Raw genomic sequence first — 24,943 nt, 5'->3', positions numbered from 1 at the left:
GGCGCCAAAGGGGTCAGCTGAAACAGCACCCCGGCGGAAGGGGCGTATGCTGGCATTGTTGAGCACCATGTCACAGCCTCCACAAAAAAAACCCGACTCTCTAGAGGGGCAGAGGCAGAGAAGGCTGACACGATTGGCAGACGTCATGAAACGTGCGGGGGCACACTCAAGCGGTTAACCCGGGAGTTGACTCCGCTCCAACACACCAGGGAACCAATCACCCTCTTGGTTAAACATGAGGTGGTTGTTCCTATAACCCCTCAGGAAAAAACTCCAAAACACACCTGCGGGTATACACTGGCTATACCGCAGTACAAGTGTTTCAGTTTTCAAAAAGGGGTTATCCCAGGCCTACGGGTCGACGAAAACAACTTCGGACCGGGCCCGGCGGACCGGGACGTACACAGGGATGCCAGAGGAGTTCCATAAGAACCACCTCAACAGCCCCCTCTCAGCCATGTGTAAGCAGGAGAAGAGAGGGGCGAAAAGAATGGAGAAGGACCAGGCCCCCTTAGCGCAGCTCAAGGTACAACACAACATGGACCAAGCAACAGTGAGGGGTAATACGTAGTAACACAACCACGAACATCTCCATAACGTCAAACCCTGTGACACCCGGGCCGACCCGGCATTTTTCCCCCCGAAAAAAGCACAAGTCCCTCAGGGTACCAGAACAGCAGATCTGCGTCCCCGGCGGACAACGGGTTAACTGACCTGGACCGGCATGACCAGAACCAGTGTCCTAATCACGCCGACATCCCCAACTCTAGGAGGGGGGGAGGTACGCGTTGTCGATCCAAAACATTATAGAGGGCGCCACCCAGACGGTCCCGTTCGTACCTCGCTCAGTGGCCCACCCCAAGGGCGTGAGACCCCTCTACCTATGCTTTGATCTATTCCGTTAACATCCCCCGGATATGAACGAGAATTCGTCGAGACAAACCTAGTCGACTGGCGCTCGGAAGAGACAAACTCCATCCCAGTTGCCCCATAAAAAGGGAAAACACCACCCCGTCAACCATGCTCCATAAAAGGGGACGGAGAGCGACGTACCCCTATGACGGGGGGAAACCCATGACTCAACAGACCTTTAAGGCGAGGAGTCAGGGAAACCCTAAACAATACCCCGTCCACCTACTCCAAAAAGGAGAGGACGGGGAACCGCCAGAGAGACTTCCCACGTGAGCAATAGATTGAAAAGACATATTGCAACCACATACAACAGAGCAGAACTTCTTTTTAAGTTCTACTCACCTTGACAATCTGAGGAGGAGGCTCTGAAACTCTGAGGAGGCTCCCTCACTGGGAGGGAGGGTCTGAACTCACAGGAGGCTCTGAAACTCCCTGAGGAGGAGGCTCTGAACTCCCTGAGGAGGAGGCTCTGAAACTCCCTGTAACAGAGGTCCATAACATGGAGTCTGAATAACCCACGGAAGTCTTACCAATAGAAACGCGCCCAGTGACGTACTATATGGCGGGGGAATTTCCGCGGTCCGCACGCCCAATCTTTCATGGCGTGGGACCAGGAAACTCCCCCCCCCTACCCTGTAACGTGCTGATCCAGCAACGTGACAGGAAGCCCGAAGGACAGGGGGTTTTAACCCCTGACCAATCAGAAAAAGGGGAGGAAGGTTTACCAGTTCACCCCTTTACGACCCCTCACCCCTGATACGATGTAATGACAAAGTAGAGCGTAGAGCCATGACACCAGTCATAGCATGCTACATGAAGCGTTTAACAGCTTCACATAGACCCATGTGCGAAACCTGCCATCTGAATTTTACAAAGAAAAAACACAGACCCAGAGAAAACAGCCATCTGATTTTTACAAAGAAAAAACACAGATCCAGAGAGGGCCCTTTAAGAGCCCTGGTACCAGACTTACACATGTGCTTCTGTAGGCCAACACCTAAACCAGTTGTAGATCTTTTTTTTTTTTATCCACTTTTTCTCCCATTTTCTATATTTCCTCCCATCCCAATTTTGTATCATCCAATTCAACCCTCCCCTGTCACGAACGCTGTTTCTTGCCTCCCACAAGCCGGCTGCAATGTGGACTAAGTCATACATAGCACAAGTCCCCTCCGGTACTTGAGGTAACAGCAGTCGCATCTTTTCACCTGCGCAGCTCGATCTCTCAGTGGCGAGGAGTAACGCGTGGGAGGCTCACGCTGCCCCCGACACTTCCTGATTCTACTGCGCAGACGCACCAACCGACCTGTAGGAGTCGCTGTCCACAACGCCCGATCCCCACCCTTCAGTTTCCCTCCCCGTAATACGGCCAATGTGTATTACTGCGGACGACCAGCTAAACTGAAAACAATGTGGAGAGCTGGATTCGAACACGCGAACCCAGCGTCTCCACATTGGCGGCGAGTGCCTTGCCCACTACACCACCTAGCCATCCACCAGTTGTAGATCTTAACGACACACACAACCCTTCATCACAATAAAAAAGGGCAAAGTACACTCTCACTACCGTAAGAGGAACGCCGTTTTTCATAACGAGAGAAGACACAAGTCCTCGATTATGTATTGGCCACAGGCCTTGCTAAGCACACATGACAGCGACCAAAACAATCTTTTCCCTAGGAAGAAATCGTTTTCTCAAGCAGGAGCACAACCCCAGCAGTTTAAACTGAGGGATTACACTGTATCCCCACAAACATAGTGACACAATATATTGTAAACAAAACATGTTTGAGAGGAGGGGGGAAGCCCCAGGGAAACCGGGGGGATCACCCCTTCCCACCTTACCCTTGATACGACCAGGTTGAACAGGTACTGCCCTGTTAATATGTGAACACGCTACCTGTTTATTGTCATCACAGGCTGAGAGAAGGACTTACTCCTTGATCACATGTCACTACGCATAGCTTTGCAGGGTAAACAACCCACTTAGTTGTGAGCTCAACCACATTACTAACGTTACATGAACCCACAAGTTCCCATCACAACTAAACCAGTTCATTTTTACTCACGTAAAAAACAACGCCGATTTTCTAGGTAGAGAGAAACCTATACCAGCGACAAGACAATTCACACACAACACATGTCGTATCCCCAAATGTAGTGCAGCAACATACGTTTTGGAAACATCGTTATTACAAAACATTTAGAAGGGAAGGAAAGAAGAGCTGTTAAGCGTCCAGCAGGACTCCTACCTCCACCCTGAGAGCTGAGAGGACTGCAAACACTGGTCAAGGGCAGGGCACACGGTGTAAACACTGGTCAAGGGCAGGGCACACGGTGTGGGGTCGACTAACATCCTCTGTCAAAGATGACGTCGTAGTCAGAGTGTTAAGGCTTGTTATTCACACAGCAATGTACAACAGTGTAGCATTAAGCTAACATCCAAATCAGGCCGACTGATAGCAACAAGCTAACGTTCCTAGCCTAGTGAACGCAACGAGCTAGCGCCGCAGCTAACAGCTAACTGGCCATCAGGTAGGCCACCCAGCTAGCACGCAAGCTAAGCAGCTATCACCTGAACTGTACACAAGGACATAATAAGCCACACTTCAGACAGGCCGCCGTCTGACTCCCTCCTCATCCTAAGAGAGAAGAGAAAAAGAAAAGTCAACACCGTTTTCAGAACGGTGATTTAACAGACATACAGCGGAGTCTGCACAATTCCCTTATGGGCTGCAGCCGACTTGAGCATGGAGCTTCCGATAACGAAGATCCAGACCCACTTTTCCTCGTGTTTAGGGTTTAACTTTCATTCATTTGAAAGATTGGGCCTTCACGGGACAGAGAAGAATCCGCTCGTCCAGAGACCCCGGGTTTTAACCACAGATCTTGGTCGCGGCCAACTAGTTTGACTATCGTGGGCTTCAAACCAGGACCCTCCCTCCGCCGCCTAAGAGGCCGAACAAAGGACACTAGTCTGGGGCCGGCCTTCGTAAATTGTGCAGCTAACCCCCATAGCAACACAACTGGCACTCGCATAGCAAAAAATCACTCACCCAGAGGCAGCCAGTTTCTCACAACAGCCGACGCCTACTGCACAGTCCAGCTGTAGAACCGGAGGTTCAAACCTATCCAGCCGCAGCATGGAGGACTGCAGGTGGGGATTAGACCAGCGACGCAATCCCCTAATACGAAAAAGCCGGTGGAGGTCAGAATGATCATCATCTTCCAGACACCCCAGTGACGAAGACATTATTGCCGTATTTCCTCGAAAATAGTGAGAGAGAAAACAAAGATATAACGTCAACGTATCTCCTTGCTCTTCTGTTCTTCTTTCTTCAGCTTAATAACCTCGTTAAAGTGATTGGTATACAGGCACTTTCTTGTGGTGAAAGTGAAGAAGGAGGTGAGTGCATGGCCACACCCCTGCTTATATAGGTAGCGGATGGGGGTGTGGCCAGACGGATGTTGGTATGTAAAGGTACATTGTGAGTTTTTATTCAGTGCACAAGTACTGAAGTGAGATATGTGCAATATGGCGCTGAGCAGAGCTATGTGATAATATAACCCTTTCACAACCACACTACAGAAGGTTAACCCTTTCACTGTGACAATACAGAAGGTTAACCCTTTCACTGCCACATGACAAAGGGTAACCGTCTGTAGTGTGGTAGTGAACGGGTTAACCTTCTGTAGTGTGGTAGTGAAAGGGTTAAAGGGGAACACCACCCAAATTAAGAATTCCAATGTTATTTTCATGGCCTAGGACGGTTGAACCGATGTTTGTGAACATGGGCTCCTCTCTCTCAAAGCCAGACAGACTGGAGGTCAGCCGGTATAACGTCTGGAGCTTCTCAATCACAATGACCCACAGAATGATTTTATTAATTATTTTTGACCAAATGTACTTTATTCTCAGAACATTCCACTGGGTGCCCTCAGTGTCATCCTTACCGTCGTCAGATAGCAGCTTCTACTGTACGTCAAATGTATATACTCTCTTTTTTAGACTATTTTTGTATCACAAACAGTACTGTATTTGTAAATCTGGTATGTCATAAATGTATAGATGTAGCAGTACTGACTATCTGTGTGTCATATATGTCATGATGAATTGAAAATGGGGGACCCTGATGTAGACAAGACGAAAGTCTTTCTCTGGTCTGCATCCCCTTAACAATTGTATGTATTGAGCTGTACTGTATTGTACCCATTCTGCAATCTGTTAATAAAATGTTCAATCAATCAATCAGATTTTATACCTGATGACATCACAAGTTTGAGTTTTAGTACTCTAGCTTTTGGATTTGGGAGAGAGTTGTTCATGTTCACATTTTTGGACCATCTTAGATCATAGGAATAACATGTACTAATTCTGAAATGGACCCTTTGAAGGAGATCATTAAATCATTAAAGCCACAGTTGAGATAAACATATAATGAAGGCAAACTGATCTAGGACATAGCTACCAAGTGCTTTTTTTTTTTTTTACTGTATTCATCCTCCTGACATCCCCTCCGCCCCTTCCCTCCCACTCTCTCCATCTGCTGTGTTTCTCTCCCTCCGTCTCCAGGCCTGGAGTGTGACATCGACATCCAGAAGAGCATCCAGATGGTGCGAGAGCAGCGGTCCGGCATGGTGCAGACCGAGGCCCAGTACAAGTTCATCTACCTGGCTGTGTCTGAGTACATCAGCGCCACTAAGATCCACTGCAGCGCCTCCATGGTGAGACTCAAGCACACTAAAAAAAAAGGAAGGGTCATCGCGTCACTGTGTAGCGTGTGATGAACACACAGCGGTGTCACGTGTGGAAACGTTCTGTTTGGCCGACTTTGAGTTGAATGGGATCAGCCATCTCCTCGTTTAGGACCTTGTCATTTAAACAGGTAATTACCTCGGATGTCAGAATCACCTGCAATTTTGTTGCATAGACCACCGCAACACTCAAAATGAATGAATGTTGATTAGAACCTTGACGTTAAGTGGTTGTAGCTACGGCTGTGGGGGTGTGCCGGAGACATGATCCAATAGACTCTTTTATACGCCTGAGTCTCCTGAACACGGAGAGACCAATCCCAAGTCGATGTGGGGCGGCGTGGCTCAGGGGTAGAGCGGGTCGTCCAATGATCGAAGGGTTGGTGGTTCGAATCCCGCTCAAGCCCGTGTCAAGACACCTTGGGCAAGACACTTAACCTACTTGCCTCGTATGAATGTGTATGCATGTGAATGAATGTCGGTGGTGGTCGGAGGGGCCGTAGGCGATGATTATTCGCCACGCTTCCGTGAGTCTGCCTCAGGGCAGCTCTGGCTGCAATTGTAGCTTACCACCACCGGTATGACTGTGTATGAACGAATAATGGACTTTGTGAAGCGCTCTGGGGTCACTGGGGTGTCATGAAGAGCGCTATATAAATCCAATCCATTATTATTATTATTATTCTGCACTTTCTCTGCCGAGCTATAGTCACTTTTCTGCACCTACTCCCCAAAAACCGGCGCATGCGCAAATTGCCCAGGGAGTCTGGTGTTCTGACGTGATGACCGTTCCTCCTCTTATAGATTCCTTGGCACAGACTAGGGATGAATTGGCCGTATTCACACAGTGTCCATTTTGCTCTTATGTCATGCTCAGGTTGGGATTTCTTTCCACCTTGTTCAAGGTGGGAACAGGGTGAAAATAAATCCCAACCTGAGCATGACATAAGAGCAAAATGGACACTGTGTGAATACAGTCCATGAAGGTCAGGAGGTGGGAGAGACCTGACTGGACGTTGGTCAGACAAGGGGTCCATGTTTTTCCCTTCTGAAATAGATTTTTTGTAAAAAAACAAAACAAGAAAACAACATGTGGAGAAACATTGACCAAAGAAAATGAGGGCTGAGGGTCACATGAGGGTTGTTGTGCAGAATAACATATCAGTGCAGTTCTGACCAAAGGAACTGGCGTGTTCTCTGACATGTTATCACACAGAATATGTTGTGAAAGATGACCAATCGGCTAGAGACTATGACCTCAGGCTGCATTTGAGTCATTCTATACCTGCCCTATCTTAACTCTCTCTCTCTCTCTCTCTCTCTCTCTCTCTCTCTCTCTCTCTCTCTCTCTCTCTCTCTCTCTCTCTCTCTCTAGGGAACTGAATCAGAATATGGAAACCTACAAATCAAACACCAGCCAGCAAGCAAGAAGGTCTCAAAGTGAGTGTGTGCTTCGGACATTCCCACGTCTCCACTAAACCGCACTCTAAATTCCCTCTTGGAGCAAAGTCCTCTCAGTCAGTGTCCTCGTCCTTACGTCAGCAGTTTTTCAAGGATCAGCCGAGTTTCGCAACTGCTTGATTCTCAGAGAGAGAGAGAGAGAGAGAGAGAGAGAGAGAGAGAGAGAGAGAGAGAGAGAGAGAGAGAGAGAGAGAGAGGCAGCTGGTTTCTTCTGTTTTTTCTCAGTATCTCCTACAGTTTGGTCTTCATAACCGCAAACACAGGCGTAAGTCAGCTGGTACCATCGACTAACATGACCAGATCATGCAGTAGGCTACTCTGTGGTGGCAAAAGAAGCTCAGAGTTGAAACACAAATTAAAAGTTGTCAAAAGATATCGAGTGTGACGCCTAATGCGTTTTGTGTCGTTTACAAAATGGCAATGAATTACTGCCTACAGCCTAGAATTTCAATCTACTTTCAGCACAGACTACAAGCCGTGTTCAATGTGGTCTCCAGACCACATGCTCCGTTTGTCCCTTTTCTTCGTTCCCTTTCTCCTTTCGTCTGTTGTCATAATGACTGGAATGTTTGTGGGACCTTTGCAGGGAATATTCTGGGCTGTAATTGTGGTCCTACTGTGTGCACTGGCCTCCTGTGATAGAATAACCCAATTAGGACAAATCAGAAAAGCACACTGGCCAGTTGAGTCACAGGAACCTGCATGTACTTTGACAATCTGCGATTTCATCAGACCGTTTTCCAGCAATCCCTTGAATTATGCAGAGTTTGGAGTTTGGACCCAAAGTACTTCGGCTTTTGCTAACAATCGCCCATGTATCAGAGAATGCAATGATTTGCTAAGCAGTGCCAAGCAGCCCGATGCCCCACAGTGATAGATCTTGCCCTGAATGAATGAATGAAAACTTTATTTAACAGATTGCAGAATGGGTACAATACAGTACGGCTCAATACACACAATTGTTAAGGGGATGCAGACCAGAGAAAGACTTTCGTCTTGTTTACATCAGGGTCCCCCATTTTCAATTCATAGTGACATTTATGACATACACAACATATATGACATCATGACATTTATGGCATAGGGACATACAGGTATATAGTACTGTTACATTTGTGACATATACGATATGCAAATATACAGTACTGTTACCCATAGATCCTGACAGAGTATATACATGTGATGGGGAGGAGACTGTACATTAGGAGGGGGTGGGTGGGTGGGAGAGAAATATACATACAGTGGGGAGAGAATATATACATACAGTGGGGAGGAGACTGTACATTAGGAGGGGGTGGGTGGGTGGGAGAGAATATATACATACGGTGGGGAGGAGACTGTCTATTAGGTGGGGGTGGGGGGGGTTGGACATTTACGGTGGCCAGTTTAGAATTGCAGCCTCCCGTAGGTGCTCTTTAAGAGCGGTTTTGAATGTGGGTAGGGATTCACATTCCTTTACAGCTTTGGGTAGGGCGTTCCACATTGATGGGGCATAATTGCGAAGCGTGTTTAGTCCCTTGTTTGAGCCGAATCTGGGTTTAACATGATTTGTGGAGCTCCCTCTGGTGTTGTGGTTGTGGTATTCACTGACCTTTGGGAAGTATTTAGACATGTACATGGGTACCTTAGTCGTATAGTGTATCTTGTAGACCAGGCCCATTGCAAGTTGCTGTACTCTGTCGTCTACTCTAAGCCATCCTAGGTGGTCAAAGTGGGCAGGGGTGAGGTGGGTTCTAGGACTAGGAGTAAGGTCAAGTAGTAGTCTGACCAGTTTGTTTTGTGATGTTTGTAATCTTGTTTTTAGCGCCTTTGAGGTGCTTTGGTACCATGAGGTGCAAGCATAGTCGTAGTACCCTTGAATGAGTGCTCCTGCCAGAGTCTTCAGGGTATTCTTGTTTACCAGAGAGGAGATCCGGTACAAGAATCTAGTTCGTTGGTTGACTTTTTTTATTACCTTGGATGCCATTTTGTCACAGGAAAGATTTGCCTCTAGGATGGAACCTAGGTATGTAATTTCATCTTTCCTTGTGACAATATTGTCACCCACTGTAACTGAGAAGCCGTCGGTCTTCTCAGTGCACACAATGCCACTGACACAGTACAGTAAAGTGTGTATTTCGCACGAGCTTGACTGGCTCCAAGCCCTGGGTGACTAGTTTATATTCATCTACCTAATTAGACCCATTTCTTCTTTCACTGTCCCCGTTCGTTAACCTCTCCTATCCACTTTGAACAGAACCGAGTCCAATCTATCTGGATTGATGTATAGAACTATAGTTTCCTTTAGAAAACCACTGTCTCTTTTCTTTGTCTCTTTCTAGAAGCAAAGCGGAGGTGTATGAAAATCCGTCCAAAGGGAAGAAAGATGTGAAGAAACAGAAGTCGGGGGAGAAGAACAGCTCAGCGAGGAAAATATAGAGGTTTAGATACCTCATCAAAACATACATTATTATTCTATTGATGAAATGTAGTTTTTATTGTTACAGATTTTTTTAAATGCTTTTCAAGTGAGACTGTACACAATGGAGAGAGAAAAAAAAACATTTACAACCTACTGTATAGTGCTAATGAAATTTCTAAATGTGACTGATACATTTGACCAAAATAAAGCCGGAGTATTATGTGCCTACATACTTGTCTTTTTATTTCACTCTTTTAAATATCTACTGTGGTAACATCATGTTGTGGGATCTGAACGACGTCCCGCTGAGCGAGAGGAAAACATTAGAAAGGTGAATGAACTTTAACCCCCCACCCCTCCTTCACCACCACTTCTCCACACGTGGTGACCCAGTAGTCTGTTTGTTCACTCAGGCGCCAGTGGTGGAGGGAAGCGTTATTTCTAAACCTAGCCGCATTTCTGGCAGACGCTCTCTGATTGGCACTGACTGGCAATATCACCTCCTGGTTTGGGAATAGCACCGCACAAGACCGCAGCAGACTACAGAGAGTGGCCCGTTGAGCCGAACGCACAATTGGAGGGGGGCTTCCCACTCTCCAGAACATTTACAACAAGCGGTGCATGGGTAAGGCTAAGAGAATTATCAAAGACTCCAGCCACCCAAACAACTGCCTCTTTGAACTGCTGCGGTCAGGCAAGCGATACTGGAGTCTCATGGCAAGCACAGAGAGACTCAGAAGAAGCTTCTATCCCCAGGCCATCAGGATGCTCAACGAACAATAACACTATGCAACAACCATCAAAAGCACACAGCACACACATACACACGACGCACACACTCACTTTAAACAAACAACTCACTGCAGCACCCACTCTACACACTTTAGAACACCTAAACACACTTTATTGGCAAAGAATTTGCACTACAACCCATACCTCATTACACCTTACTGTAAATTGTACCTAAATTGAACCTCATCCCATTTCTGCTTTGCACTATATAGTATATTGTAATTAGTATATTGTATAGTATATTGTATGGTAACTCAGTTACTTCTACTCTGCATTGAACATTGTACATATGTACATACTGAACACTTGTGTCTACGTACGTGACTTCTATTTTATACTTGCTATACTTGTTTTATTTTATACTTATCCTTTTGTCTAGCACAGTCTCTGGAGCGTAACAGAAAGAAGCATTTTGTATAAAATTATTCTGTACTTCTGTATGACAACCAATAAAGAAACTTGAACTTGAAACTTGACGCTCTCTGATTGGCCACTGACGCGTTTGCCCAACCGCGTGACGAGCTGTGTCTTTGCCCATTTCCACGTCAAACAGCGTGCAAACTACCTGCCGTTCTATCGCCCTGCTCTAAGACAAACTCTAACCTTAACCAACTTCGAAAGAGTGCCTAAGCTTAACCGTCGAAAGAACTTGCCGTCACGCTCTAAGACAAACTCTAACCTTAACCAACTTCGAAAGAGTGCCTAAGCTTAACCGTCGAAAGAACTTGCCGTCACGCTCTAAGACAAACTCTAACCTTAACCAACTTCGAAAGAGTGCCTAAGCTTAACCGTCGAAAGAACTTGCCGTCACGCTCTAAGACAAACTCTAACCTTAACCAACTTCGAAAGAGTGCCTAAGCTTAACCGTCGAAAGAACTTGCCGTCACGCTCTAAGACAAACTCTAACCTTAACCAACTTCGAAAGAGTGCCTAAGCTTAACCGTCGAAAGAACTTGCCGTCACGCTCTAAGACAAACTCTAACCTTAACCAACTTCGAAAGAGTGCCTAAATTTAACCAGTGTAGAAACAGGCGTCGGCCAATCAGAGAGCGTCTTGCCAGAAATGCGGCTAGGTTTAGAAATAACGCTGGAGGGAGGGCAGGGGGGAGAAATCTAATAAGCGCGGAAACGAATCTCGGATGAGGATTACAGGAAGGTTTGCATAAAGCGGGAGTCAGTGGGAGTCGCCAGGTCCAGGGAGGAGTTAAATAGATTGTTCACTTTCTGCGTGGGGCACTACTGTTGGCACAGAGATACTCGCGGTGGATACATATTAGTTTTTTGGGTGCACTTTCCGTCTCCGATTCCCACCCAAAGGCAGACATTGTTTATAATAAACTGTGAAATTGATACCAAACAATGCAGGAGTTCATCTGGATTTAATAAGACCGACGTTAGGAACGAGTGAGACAGATCGCAGAAGTACCCTGGATGCATTATTCATTTTCGGCAGTTCGGCATTTCATTACGGGCGAAAAGATGTCTAAACCTAATTTCTCCGGAACTTTTCATTTGATTTCTCAAGATAACATGGACTCCTACCTCGCAGCTTTGGGTAAGCATGTTTGATTTAGTTTAATAAGTAATGATGCACCGACGTTATTCATTTGTATCGAATTCTAGTCTGATGCATTTCGCTTTAATTGGCTTTTCTCGTTCTCCTAAAAGTATACAACTAATGACTAGAAATGCCCTTCTCTCCGAGTCCCACAGCAACACAGACTGTGTAGCCTTTGCCCCTTTTGTGAATGTCGAGCAGTGGTTCTCAACCTGGGGAGCATGGACCACCCAGCAAGTCACGACATGATGTTGTGGGGTCGTGGCTTGATATATAAACCTCTATGTATTACTCATGCCTGGAGTGGGAGAAAAAACATCATAGATTTCACCATTCTGCCTGTGCTTGGATCATGAAAATAATACGCATATCCTTGTTTTCATGGGCTATGGATTAAAAAGGGACAATAACCACCGGTTTCTATGACTTTATCATTTGATGCTTGGAGATTTGTTAAAATGTTCACTACCCACTACACTCTATGGGTTATTCATGTCTCAATTTTTCAATGTCACATCGCTGTAGTGGAATGTATTGCAGCACGGGGAAAGACAAACCCTTAAGTCGACTATATGTTGATTAATTTCCCCTTTTACATTCTCTTCTTCTCCCTCAGATATCAATTTTGCCCTAAGGAAAATTGTATGCTTGTTGAAGCCCACTAAAGAGATTGCCCATGACCCTGCGACGGGCACAATGAAGATCCGCACCATCACTACCTTCAAGAACTTTGATATGGATTTCACGCTGGGAAAGCAATTTACTGAGGACCTGGGGCCTGTAGATGGACGTAGCTGTCAGGTAGCCGGGTGTTTGTGTGTTTTATCAAACGTTTATTTTCTTCGATGTATTGAGACTTGAGATGCTGTGCAACAGGTTTTTGTTTTCTACCTGTAATTTCTCTCGTACAAGTTGACATGTTTTTGGACGGGTGCCTTTTTAACATTTCTCAGGTATCTAAAGTCTACCGGGTGACATGTGACTGAGGGAGAGGAGTGTCTGATGAAAAGAATGTCCACCACCGGTGCTTTGATTTTACGTTGTAAGCATCTCATGTTGCCTGTTCTCGGAAACACAGAGAGAGAGAGAGAGAGAGAGAGAGAGAGAGCACTTAGTTTGGATTATGTTTAAGAAAAGGCTTATCTGATAAATCTTATCTCCCTGTGTTAATGGCTACTTTACACATCCTACTACTAGTGCGGCTGACGCTGCCTCCCTGTGTTTGCAGACGACCGTGGACTGGGACGGGAGCACACTGGTGTGTGTGCAGAGAGGAGAGAAGGAGGGACGAGGCTGGACACACTGGCTGGAGGACGACCTGCTGCACTTGGTGAGCAGCACACAGTGGGAGAAACGGAGGCCAGCGAGATATGACCGCTTAGGTTAATGGAGTTATGTTGTAGTTGGGTGACGAGACTAAAGATTTTTTAGGGATGTAACACAATGTGATATTTCCACTACTATATGAATATAGTCTCTAAAACAAATGGATGACAAATAATTACTCCCCCACCCCCATTTTCTTTTATACGGTATATGATATATATAATATTTTTTAACTTGACTAAATCCAGATGAAAAGGAAATGGTCAACCAAAAGGACACAAAGCTTATGGACGTTCAGTTTAAATCATGCATTTTAAACTTATGCAAGCATTATGCAAATCAGAAGTTATTCATTCAATCATTTTCTTTGCAGTTTTTACAAATGACACACTTAATTTGATCCTCAACAGGTAGAGTACATAACACCAATACTAGACCGAGACCACAGCTAGCTAACCAACAATACAATCAGACTAACAAATGAAAAGGAAAACAAGAAAGCAATACACGTATAAATCACTGCCCTTCATATTATAACAATGAACTGTTAATGATGTGGATGTGACCCTTTGATCCCAAAGTTGCAAAACCTTTTAATATGATTTCGGCATAATCCAAAAAAAATAAAAAACCTATTGTTATTCATCGCACGACTTTGTTGAGCCTGCACACGCTCTGTGTTTCTTCATCCAACCAAGAGAGGCGGGACCTAACTAGAGAGTACAAAGACGTATAGACCTTTTCAAACGTGACAAGAAAAACCCTTTTAAATGGCCTCAAGTTAATTCCCTGTTGCAATGTTTGCTAATATCAATAGCTGATGGGAAATAAACTTGGGGCCCAAAACTGTTCCCTGGAAATGTGATTCCATCTATGAATACAGACCCAGGGTTTTTATATAACGAGTGTTTGGTCACTGATGCGGAGGTAAACAACCACTGAAGAGGCTGACTGGGACCGGTGTTCTAAACATTTAATTCACTTAAATAGAATCCTGGTCCCGGCGCTGCTGTGACAATGTCCTGTGGGAATTTCCTCATTGTTGTAATGTAAACATGTTTTTGAAGGGGCTTAGCTACTGTATGGAACTAGGAAGGAGGCTGTAACACAGTGGGTCGAGGTTCAATCCCCTTGCAGCCGGTAGATTACCCGCCAATGCTGATTATGATTTCCAACAGTCTGTATTGTTCCACTAAATAACCCGGTCCTCTAATGCCTCAGTAGGGACCGAGGGGGAAAACAACATGCTCTTGTGTTCCAATCCAAAAGGGAAATTGGAATGAAATGCCAGCGAGGATCAGGCATTAAAGGGTAGATTTTAGGAGTTACACAAGTAAGGAGAAAGGAGGGCTAAAAAATGCTGGGAAGGGAATGAGAGGGGGGCGGGGCATTTTGAGGGGGCGAATGAGGTGATGAGTAGATGGTGAAAGAGGCAGAAGGGATTACGGGGTCAAGGGATGAGGAGGAGCAAGAAAAGAAGAGGGGGTTGTGTTTTGGACACAGGCCATGTGTGGCGAATTACTCATGAATTCTCCTTTTGATGTGTCAAGTCAAAGTGTCTCATTTATGCTCACAATCAATCTGCTCTCTCTCTCTCTGTCCCTCCCTCTCTCTCTGTCCCTCTCTCTCTCTCTGTCCTTCCGTTGACCCTCTGTCTTCCCTCTCTGCAGGAGATGAGAGTCCAAGATGTTGTTGCCAAGCAAGTCTTCAAGAAGGCGTAATTGCAAAGGGGTTTATATTCAATAACTCAAGCTTGCAATTCTTATTAGAATACAGTCTGGAACTTTGACTTATTACATAAATGTCCTAGTTTTTTTTTTCTCTTTTTTTCTAATTATAATCATCAATGTTTTGAAAACATTACTTTATGGATAAAATGTGAAGACCCCAAGCATGTTATATTGCTTTTACACAGCATTTTTATAATTGTAACAAAGACAAATGCTTTGGTTTTGACCATTTTATCTGGGTGCCTTGCAAAGGACAACTAGTTCCCCATTGCTTAGCAACAGACCTCCTCGCCTGCTTCCTTCCAACATCACTGTTAGTTAGTGACGGTTCATTATTCTGGTTTGTGTACATTATCTGAACATAACCAACGTGTGTTGAAGTGCTTTCAGTGAACCGTCTTACTTTGTAGCCAACAGTAGATGTGTAGTGATTTACAATGCAGCAGATGATTGCAATGCAGTTCATCAATTAAATAAATAAAAACAAGTACGATGCTGCTCAAACTGCAAGGTCCCAAGTTCCTATATTGCAATCACAAGTGCTCTTGGAATCGCTCCTGTCCAATCACAGTGTGCAGTTGGAAATTAATGTTTCCCCATGTATGTTGATAGTTAAAGGGGGCACTTCACCAAAATACAATGCAGATTCGTTTAGCATATGTTCCATACACATTCAAAAACGAAACTGTTTCGTACACTTATTTCGTTTGACAGTTATTGAGGGTAAATTAGATTTAATATGGCCGCCAGTGATGTCATTGGGGACATTGAATCCTTGTGTTGATTACAGCTCCATGCAATGATGTAGATGAAAAAATAGCTTACCTTATAGGGACTGCTACCTTATCATTTCATTGAGCTGTAATTAACACAACACAAGGATTCAATGTCTGCGATTACATCACTGGTGGCCATATTCAAACTCATTTACTCTCAATAACTGTCAAATTAAATTAGTAAATGGAGTTTGTTTTATGCGTGTGTGTGTGTGAGAGAGAGATTATGTGCAAAATAAATCAGCATAGTTTTTTGGTGAAATTCCCCTTTTTAATAAAGGTACAAAAAGTAAAATTGAGAGAAAATGGTGTTGGAGCAGAATGAACTGTTTCAACTTTACCAATGTACTCATTCCATGATCATACAGTAGTTCACAATGTTACTGAACAAATAATTAATTTCACTGTTTGCCTGTTGCATGATGTTATATTGTGTTTCAACAACTAAACCATTTTCTATCTGAAAGTTATTCATTCTTGTTGCATTATTACTCCAACATGGTCAACACTTGGTGGAGTCTAGCTATCCTGTTGAATCCTGATGCAGGATACAAGTCGAAGGTTATCCTATAACCCTAGTTATATGAGTTCTTGTGAGCTTTCTGCTCTGCTGGACCAAGTCGTTATACCCATTGTATACATTGAAAAGTATTTGCTACATACACCTTATATCTACCCGGCCTTTCCCATTTCCGGTCACGTATATAGACCGTGGAGCAAGGCCATGCTCATCCTTCCCGAGTCTTGAACTTCATTCGGAAGACAGTCAGGGATCCTCAGTGCGTGAAAGCAGAACTCTCACAAGAACTCGTATAACTAGGGTTATAGGATAACCTTCGTTCTTGTCTCGTTCTGCTCTGCTGGACAACAGGAGCGGAGCAGGATGTGAAGGCCCAATAAATACACCCGCTGAGGTCCCCTTTACAACCATCGGAACAATGGGGAGGGTCCGGGCCACACCCGTCCTAGTGAGGGGTGGAGGGACAGAACACCGACTGCGAAAAAAAGGTGACTGCACCCAAAAAGACGCACAAGGTGAGTAGACGGGGAAAAAGGCCCACGTCTACCCCACCGCGCATCCCGCTCTCTACAAGGGAAAACGTACGCGAAGCATATGTTCGCGTTACCGCTCCCACATACTGTGGGGTCGGGGTTGTCGAACCCTGACTGCCAGCGAGGCGTCTCGTGGGGTCGGGGTTCCGAACCCTGACTCCGCCAGCGAGGCCTTAGCGGCGGGACGCGGAGGAGGTCCCAGCCACATGGACCACCAGAGGAACAGGGCTCTCTGTTGAGTCCAGGAGCCAGGACCCGACCAAAGGGACCCGGTGAGGACAACGAGGCCGTGGCATCGAGACCTCCCCAGGCGTTTGCTTGTGACACCACAGGGGGCGTCTGGTACACCGCAAAGACTCTCTGAGGAGGAGTGTTACGAACGGGTAAGTGACTTCCAAGTTGTCGAGAAGAAAAACGAGACGGAGAATGTTTTACTCTTCCAAAACAGCTGTACTGTTTATTAACAGGGAAAAGCGTATAATATAATTACAGGGAGAAAGACAATGTGTCTGTGCTTGTCCAGCTGTAGGTTTGTCCGTAGGTTTAGGTGAAGCTCTAGCAAAGGAAAAAGGATGGAGCAAACATACTGAACATTCCACGCTGTCAATAAGTGACAGCAGTCTGTCAACCAATGACAGCAACAGACAATTAGTGACGACAGCAATCAGTGGTGACATACAAGGTGAACTCATAACAACAGGAGTGACCCAGGTAGACAGTGGGATACTATCCTAAGGAGGATAGTCTCCCGAACGTTACAGTGGAGGCTCTGAAAACTCTGAGGAGGCTCTGAAAACTCCCTGAGGAGGAGGCTCTCCCTCATAATGTCATAATCTCGTGGGGTCATAATCTCGTGGGGTCGGGGTTTCGAACCCTGACTCTGCCAGCGAGCTGACTCTGCCACTGGCATACCAGGGAGACAACCACTCCAAAAAAGAGGGTTGCTCCTTTAACCCAGGCCGACAGGTTCCTTAGCAAGAGCATGGCTCGACCCCCTGGAGGACCGTGAACTACACAGGAGCGCTTAGAGGGTCTGACTGCTAAAAAAACAGTACTTCGATGGCCCACCCACTGAGCGGGGGGAGGGGCCCCCTTGACGTCCGGTCTGCGTTACCGTTTGACGCCAAGCGCAAACATAATACAAACTTGTCTGGTGCTCACTATCTAGGTCGTCCTCGGACTTCACACTTCCGATTAAATGGTGCGATGGGTGAGTGACAGCCTAAACACGCTGGTGCCACCGCGCCACTGGCCTCACCTGAGGGCGGCGCGGCTCCACCGCCTGTCAGTTGTCACTCTTCAGCCGGAGGAACTCTCGTCGGGTCTGAAGAAAAAACTTGACGCGCGACAAGCACCAAGCGCTTCCTTTTAGTCCATCTAGGGGAGAGAGAACAACGTTCTCCCTTTCTTCATTGTCATCTCGCAGCAGCGAAGCCGCTAAGCCCTACACGCCAGCGAGGAAACCGGACCGGTTCAGGGAACCCTCGCGATAAGTGGTGGAATTCCGGTGGAAGTGCTGGTGGCGTTTGCCATCTCCAAACTAATACTATCTCTCAAGATAGCAAAAAACACCAATATTTTTCCAAACTGTCAGAGCGCCTGTAGCTACACATCCGAATGTAAAGACGAGTGAAGGATGAGCACGGCCTCGTCCCACGGTTTATATATACGTGACCGGAAATGGGCATGGCCGGGTAGATATAAGGTGCATGTAGCAAATACTTTTCAATGTATACAATAGGTATAATGACTTGGTCCAGTAGAGCAGAACGCTAGACAAGAACGAAATATAACTTGTTTCACTTGAAAGGTTTTTCGTGGGGAAAACTGGGGTCCTAGAGCAAATTTCCCTATGTTTACAGTCCAGACCCACTTGAACTGTTGTCTGGTTCATACACAAGATATATAATTCATAGTCTTGTTCCCCTTCCCCTGCTCAAAGTACCCCATTCAGACATCAAATATCCATCTGACAGACATCCTTATCCGACTCGAAAGCCGTAATCCATCTGGGAATTCAGAGGTGTCTACTTTCGTCAGGGAATTTACTCGTTGCTTTTGCTCTCATAACTTAAATGACCAGCTGCTGCAAGTCAGTTTTGGTTGCATTGGAAGGACGGCAGGAAGAATTAAGCAACAGTACATGATGACAAAGGCACGTATAAAATCATGGTATAACATGACCGTGAATGTATTACTGCTATTATACCACAGTTTTACGAAGAACAAATGTGTACTTTTGCTGTTTTGGGCACAGCCCAATACCACCAGGCAGTCATATAGTCTGAACTGCTGAGTTTTCATCATTGCCCTACAGGGGGTGACAAACTATCAATATCAACTATAGCTCTCCACCGCCTTCTAGTGGAACTTATATGTATGGTCAGAGTACGTTTTTTGCTATACTGTAACCTTTGATATATGTAATTATTATTATTAAAGTTGAAAACTTGTAAAAATAAATAAACACATAAATAAAATAAAAAAGGTCAAATCCAGCACCTCCAAGTGGGAAGAGCTCAGCTCTGTTCTGAACTTGGCCATGTTAATAGTCATTTCATCCACTTTGTATAGATATTTACTCATGAGTGAGTTATATCTCGCCCCACTCATCCTCCTGTGGCTCTGAATGGTTCCTCATCAAGGGACTGGTGTACCCCCCTGCGTTTCCAGTAACGTGACCGAGCTGAACAGATTGGACTGAAGCAGGCGTTGGTGTTGTGGGAAGACTGTCGAGTGTGAAGTGGCTGATCACTGTGTCATCTGGGAAGGAGAATACAATCAATATTTGTCTTGACCGTCCTTTACCATAAAATTATATTACTGTATATAATCATATACAACGCATTATGCAGGAATCAGGATAGATGAGTAAGTATCTTAATGGAATACAATAATGTCATATATTATAGAATAGTCTATTTTAGATTTTTATATACATATAATCCATGACCATTAAAGTGCTTAAAATAATTCAAGCTATAATTGGAACAGTGACAGCATCCTAAGTGTGTACAGCATCTGTTAAGAGTGAAAAATGAGGTAGACTATTAACACGGGGGTTTCATTAGAAATGGATCCCCATTATGACTCATGTCTGAAAGGTTTGAAGGACTGTTAAACCAAATATAGGATCAAAAAGAGATCATGCTGTCTAGCCTGTCTACACTGTGAATGTCTGCTCCCTCACTTTAGTAGCAGTCAAATGTTTCAGTCTGTTGTGTGCACCTAAACGTTGTGATTTAATTAGTATTTTATGTGTACATTTCTGTGTTGTGTGTAATAATACAATTAGTGTAATTGTATTGCAATTGTCCTTTACCAGAGGTAGTTACAATTAGATCCACTGAAAAAACAAGATTCCCAGCACTCAATCAGCACCTCAATCATAGGACCTTAAATCGTACATATGGCCGACACCATTTTGTTCCTAATGCCACCTATCAGTTCAGAATGTGGGGGGAACGCCTCCTGTTTTCAACTGTACCGTCCAACCACTATTTACTAGGCCTGTCCTCGACTGAGGATTTGTATAGTCGACTTTGATTGGCCAAAATTTTTGCCGATAGTCGATGCAAAAAAAAAAAAATATTATAATAAAACATTTGGATCATTCCATTTGGGCTCTGGGGGGAGTCGACTGAAGGCTTCTTTTCCTCTGCGAAAGCATGCAATTGGTCCACTGATGGATACATCTTGATATATGTAAATGTTTTTATTTTCTCTTTTTCAAAACATACATAGAACAAGACATCACAATACAATAGATTTACGGTAATAATAATAGAGACACTAACAACAATAACACTAACAATAATAACAACAGAAATGATAGTAAAAATAATAAAGACATAATATAAACTATAAAAGTACATTATCAGACATGACAAAAGACAAACAACAAAGACATGGCTCAAATATTCACATGTTGTACACTGTATATACAGCAGAAGTGGCGGTTAGGGAGTCAACTCCTGGTCCACGATAGCACCCAGTGTACTGATAAACTGTGTGTGGAGTGTGTACGTTTATTTTGTATATGTGTGTTTTATATGTGTGTATGGATGTGTTTTATGTGTGAATGTTTTATATGTGTGAGTGCACGTGTTTCGTGTGTGTGTGCGAACAGGCATGTACTTCTAAATACATTATGATACCTTCTGCAACGACCCAAAGCATCTACACACAAGACATTAGTGATCTCTAGGGAGGCTAAGAGTAATGCGGAAATCCGCAGAGTACAGTGGTGGATAGCGCAGGTCCAATATGAGATAGATATGGGTCCCATATTTCATAAAAAGTGTCCAACTTTGAGTGCAGCATACATGTGATGTATTCACAAGGAATACAGTCCATAATAATGTTGTGCCATGACCTCTTTGATGGGACCTCGTCTTTGATCCAGAACAACAGAATGTTTTTCCTAGCAGCAAATGTCAACAAATTGAACAGTCTCCTATGTTTGAAATTGGCAATATGAATATCTGGGAGGCCTAGTAAGAGGCAGAGGGGATCCAGTTTGATGGGGGTCTGGAATATATCAGATAGTTCCTCTACGATGTCGAACCAATAGCTCTGGAGCTTTACACAGGACCAAAAGCAGTGGATGTGGTTTCCAATCTCTATCTTGCATTTAAAGCAGAGGGGATGCATTGGGATCCATTTTACTCTTAAGGGCAGGGGTAATATGAATGCGGTGTAACTTGGATAGACTTGGTGCTGTTGCAAACAGAGATTTTTTTTGCGTAGCTCCATGCATCCTGCCAGTCCTCATCCGTGATCTCTATGTCCAAATCTTTTTCCCAGGACTGTTTAGTGACAAGGGAAGATAAAGATGAATTAAGGTTTAGAGTACTATAGAAAATAGATATTTGTTTTTTAGGAATCTGCAAGGAGAGGGCTTTCTCCACCTGCGAGGTGGAACTGTTAATTAACAGTGAGGTGTCCTTGGTGATAAACTGCCTAATTTGTAAGTATTTAAAAAAAATCCGTTTTCAATAGGCCATACCGCTGCTGTAGAAAGGACATTAGGGTCTGGCCATCAAACAAGTGGCCAAGACTAGTTATGCCCTGCGTATGCCAGGTCTTGAAGCCGCCGCCAATTTGGTCTGGCTTAAAGTCAGGATTTCCTACGATCGGGGTAAGAGGAGAGGTCAGCTTAGCTCGGCCCTCCACCTTACGGACAGTCTTCCAGGCCTTGACGGAGCATAGTGTGATGGGGTTAGAGCATATTTTCCTAACAGACTTAAAGTCTTTGATAAATAGTAGGTTCCATAGGGGGGACTTAGATTGCGAGGATTCAATGTCTAGCCAGATTGATAGTGGGTCTGATCTGAACCAGCCGACAAGTACCCTAAGGCAGTGTTTCTCAACTGGTGGGTCGCGACCCAAATGTGGGTCGCGGGGCCATTTTGAGTGGGTCGCGGATGTGTGTGTAAAAAAAATTTATTTTTATTATTTTTCTTTTTATATATATACTTTTTTTTTTGCACTAGCTATCTTTGTGAAAGTGGCTTCTCAGCTCTGGTCCAGCTGAAGACAAAGCAGAGGAACAGATTGGACATTGAGCATGACCTCAGAGTTGCTTTGTCTACCATCACCCCAGACTTTGAGACTCTTGTCAGGAGCAAACATACCCAGTTATCCCATTAGTTCCCTGGGATGTTTAAGCTAAGAAGTCTGCTAAGAAGGATATATTATTTATTATTATTATTATTATTATTATTATTATTTTATTTCATTGTGTTTTTAGCCCTAGTTGCACTTTTGTTGCAACCCCAGTTATCCCATTAGTTCCCCCAAACTTACTGTAGGTCTGTTATGTTAAGCTAAGAAGTCTGCTAAGAAGCATACCAATTATTTATTATTATTATTTTATTTCATTGGGTTTTTAGCCCTAGTTGCACTTTTGTTGCAACCCCAGTTATCCCATTAGTTCCCCCAAACTTAGGTCTGTTATGTTAAGCTAAGAAATCTGCTAAGAAGCATATATTATTTATTATTATTTTATTTCATTGGGTTTTTAGCCCTAGTTGCACTTGTTTGTGTTTATTTCATGTTTTTAACAGTGCATGAAAGATTGTGTATTACTGCAATTTTTTTTTTTTTTTTTAAATCATAGTCCTTAAAAAATTTGCGTCGCGACTTAATGACTAAGGAAAATGTTGGGTCCCGAGGCTAGACCAGTTGAGAACCACTGCCCTAAGGTGTGCTGCCAGTTGGTAATGTCTAATATTAGGTAGGTCTAGACCCCCATCTTCACCATCCATCTGTAATTTGGCCATTTTCAGACGCGGTTTCTTCCCATTCCAAATGAATGAGCTTAGCCAGCCTTCTAGCACCTTGATAACCTTGTTTGTCAGCAGCACTGGAATCATTTGGAGAGGGTATAATAGTCTGGGGAGTACGTTCATTTTGATGAGGGCTATCCTACCCAGCCAGGAGATTGGTAAAGGGGCCCATCTAACTATCAGTCTGCCCTTATGGTGTCTAAAAGGGGGGGAAAGTTGGCCTTAAACAATGTATCATAGGTGGGTGTCACAAATACTCCTAAGTAAACAAAGCCGGAGGGCGACCAGCGAAATGGGAAGGGCTCATTTAATGGGATCGGGATGGATTTAAGTGTCCCGAGTGGCATTGCTTCGGATTTGGAAAAGTTAATTTTGTACCCCGAGAAGGTTCCAAATGTGGAAATCATGCGGGTTAGACATGGAATGGAAGAGTCAGGTTTAGATATAAAGATCAGTACGTCGTCCGCGTAAAGAGTGATTTTGTGCTCCCTCTCGCCCACCCTAATACCTGAGATCGCGGCTGACTGCCTTATGGCCTGAGCGAGTGGTTCTATGGCCATGTCAAATAGTAAAGGGCTAAGAGGGTCTCCCTGGGGATTCCCCCGTTGTAGAGGAAAATTGTTAGACCTAAGCCTGTTAGTCAGAACCGCCGTCATCCGTGAGTTGTAAAGAACCTTGACCCAGTCAATAAAAGTTTCCTAGGCCAAATTCAGCGAGGGTTAGAAACAAATACGGCCATTCTACACGGTTGAATGCCTTCTCCGCGTCGAGAGACAGAACCACCGCGGGGTGGTCTATCTCACGAGTCATTTGGATGATATTAAGGAGCCGTCTCATGTTGTCGGTAGAGTTCCTACCCTTAATAAAACCAGTCTGATCTTCGTTAATAATGAAAGGGAGCACTTTTTCTAGGCGCATGGACAGGATCTTGGAGAGCAATTTTTGGTCCGAATTAAGTAGGGCTATAGGCCTATAGGAGGCGCACTTTTCAGGGCATTTACCCTTTTTAAGGAGAAGGCAAATATTAGCCTCCCGTAGGGACTGGGGTAATATCCCAACCTCAGAGGAATGATTAAGCATTGCCAGCAGGGGATCCAAGAGAATATGACCAAATTCCTTATAGAATTCGCATCCGAAACCGTCCGGGCCCGGAGCCTTACCAGATGGCATACCCTTGAGGGTGCACAGAGCTTCTTCCTTCGTAATTGGGGCGTTAAGGAGCAAGTTCTGAGCTTTCGATACCTTAGGGAGGTGCAAGTCAGCGAAAAAAGCTTGCATGTCAGAGAGAGCACCATCGGGTCGTTCAGTCCTATAGAGTTGGGCATAGAAAGAGGCAAACTCTTTATTAATAGTTTTGGTGTCAAAGGACCTGACCCCGTTTGAGTCCGAGATTGAGGCTATTACTTGGGTGTCAGCCCTCTTTTTTGCCAAGTTAGCTAGGCACCTGCCAGTCTTGTCACCGTGTTCGTACATTCTCTGTCTGGCATTTAAGAGAGTATTCTGCGTCCTGGATCAGAAGAGTTTTTAACGCAGTTCTGGTGGCCGTAAGCTCTATAAGCACAGCCGGGGCTGGGTTTGAAACATGTTGATTCTCAAGGTCGGCTAGTTTGGATTCAAGAAGTTTGAATTGTTAATTTTTCTTGCGTTTCTTGGATGATACATAAGACATAATCAGTCCGCGAGAAAAGACCTTGGATGTTTCCCAGAGCAGAGACGGGTTATCCGTAGAATGTGAGTTAATTGAGTAGAACATTTTAAATTCCAATTCGAAATAGGAGACAAATCTATCATCCTTGAGGAGGTATGGGTTAAGACGCCAACGTCTCGACAGCGCCCTCTCTTCTGACAAGGAATAGACCAGATATATAGGGGCGTGATCCGATAAAACA

General features: G+C 44.6%; 3 protein-coding genes across 11 annotated transcripts in view; 2 read left to right on the top strand and 1 right to left on the bottom strand.

The window, feature by feature from the left end:
* Positions 1-9,757, top strand: part of ptpn6 (protein tyrosine phosphatase non-receptor type 6) — a 65,865-nt gene extending 56,108 nt beyond the window's left edge. For all 8 annotated transcript variants that reach the window (XM_084336806.1, XM_084336808.1, XM_084336801.1 and 5 more), the window contains 3 exons: positions 5,486-5,637; positions 7,043-7,107; positions 9,450-9,757. In XM_084336806.1, coding sequence (XP_084192932.1) covers positions 5,486-5,637; positions 7,043-7,107; positions 9,450-9,546 — 314 coding nt within the window. In that variant the 3' untranslated portion in view covers positions 9,547-9,757. The remainder of the gene's footprint in view (positions 1-5,485; positions 5,638-7,042; positions 7,108-9,449) is intronic.
* A 1,708-nt stretch (positions 9,758-11,465) lies between these two features.
* On the top strand, positions 11,466-16,181 carry rbp5 (retinol binding protein 1a, cellular). The gene is made up of 4 exons (XM_084336383.1): positions 11,466-11,876; positions 12,496-12,680; positions 13,108-13,209; positions 14,876-16,181. Exons 1-4 carry the CDS (start codon positions 11,753-11,755, stop codon positions 14,924-14,926), a joined length of 462 nt encoding a protein of 153 aa, XP_084192509.1. The 5' UTR covers positions 11,466-11,752; the 3' UTR covers positions 14,927-16,181.
* Positions 16,182-16,437: 256 nt separating this feature from the next.
* The window catches only part of LOC311246736 (tumor necrosis factor receptor superfamily member 5), a 30,915-nt gene continuing 22,409 nt past the window's right edge, over positions 16,438-24,943 (bottom strand). For both annotated transcript variants that reach the window (XM_084336960.1, XM_084336961.1), the window contains exon 9: positions 16,438-19,527. In XM_084336960.1, the coding sequence (XP_084193086.1) occupies positions 19,358-19,527 (170 nt within the window). In that variant the 3' untranslated portion in view covers positions 16,438-19,357. The remainder of the gene's footprint in view (positions 19,528-24,943) is intronic.

Source organism: Notolepis coatsorum (genome assembly GCF_963971535.1).
Source record: "Notolepis coatsorum genome assembly, chromosome: 19".
Classification (NCBI taxonomy): domain Eukaryota; kingdom Metazoa; phylum Chordata; class Actinopteri; order Aulopiformes; family Paralepididae; genus Notolepis; species Notolepis coatsorum.
This window is presented reverse-complemented; position numbering and strand designations above follow the sequence as displayed.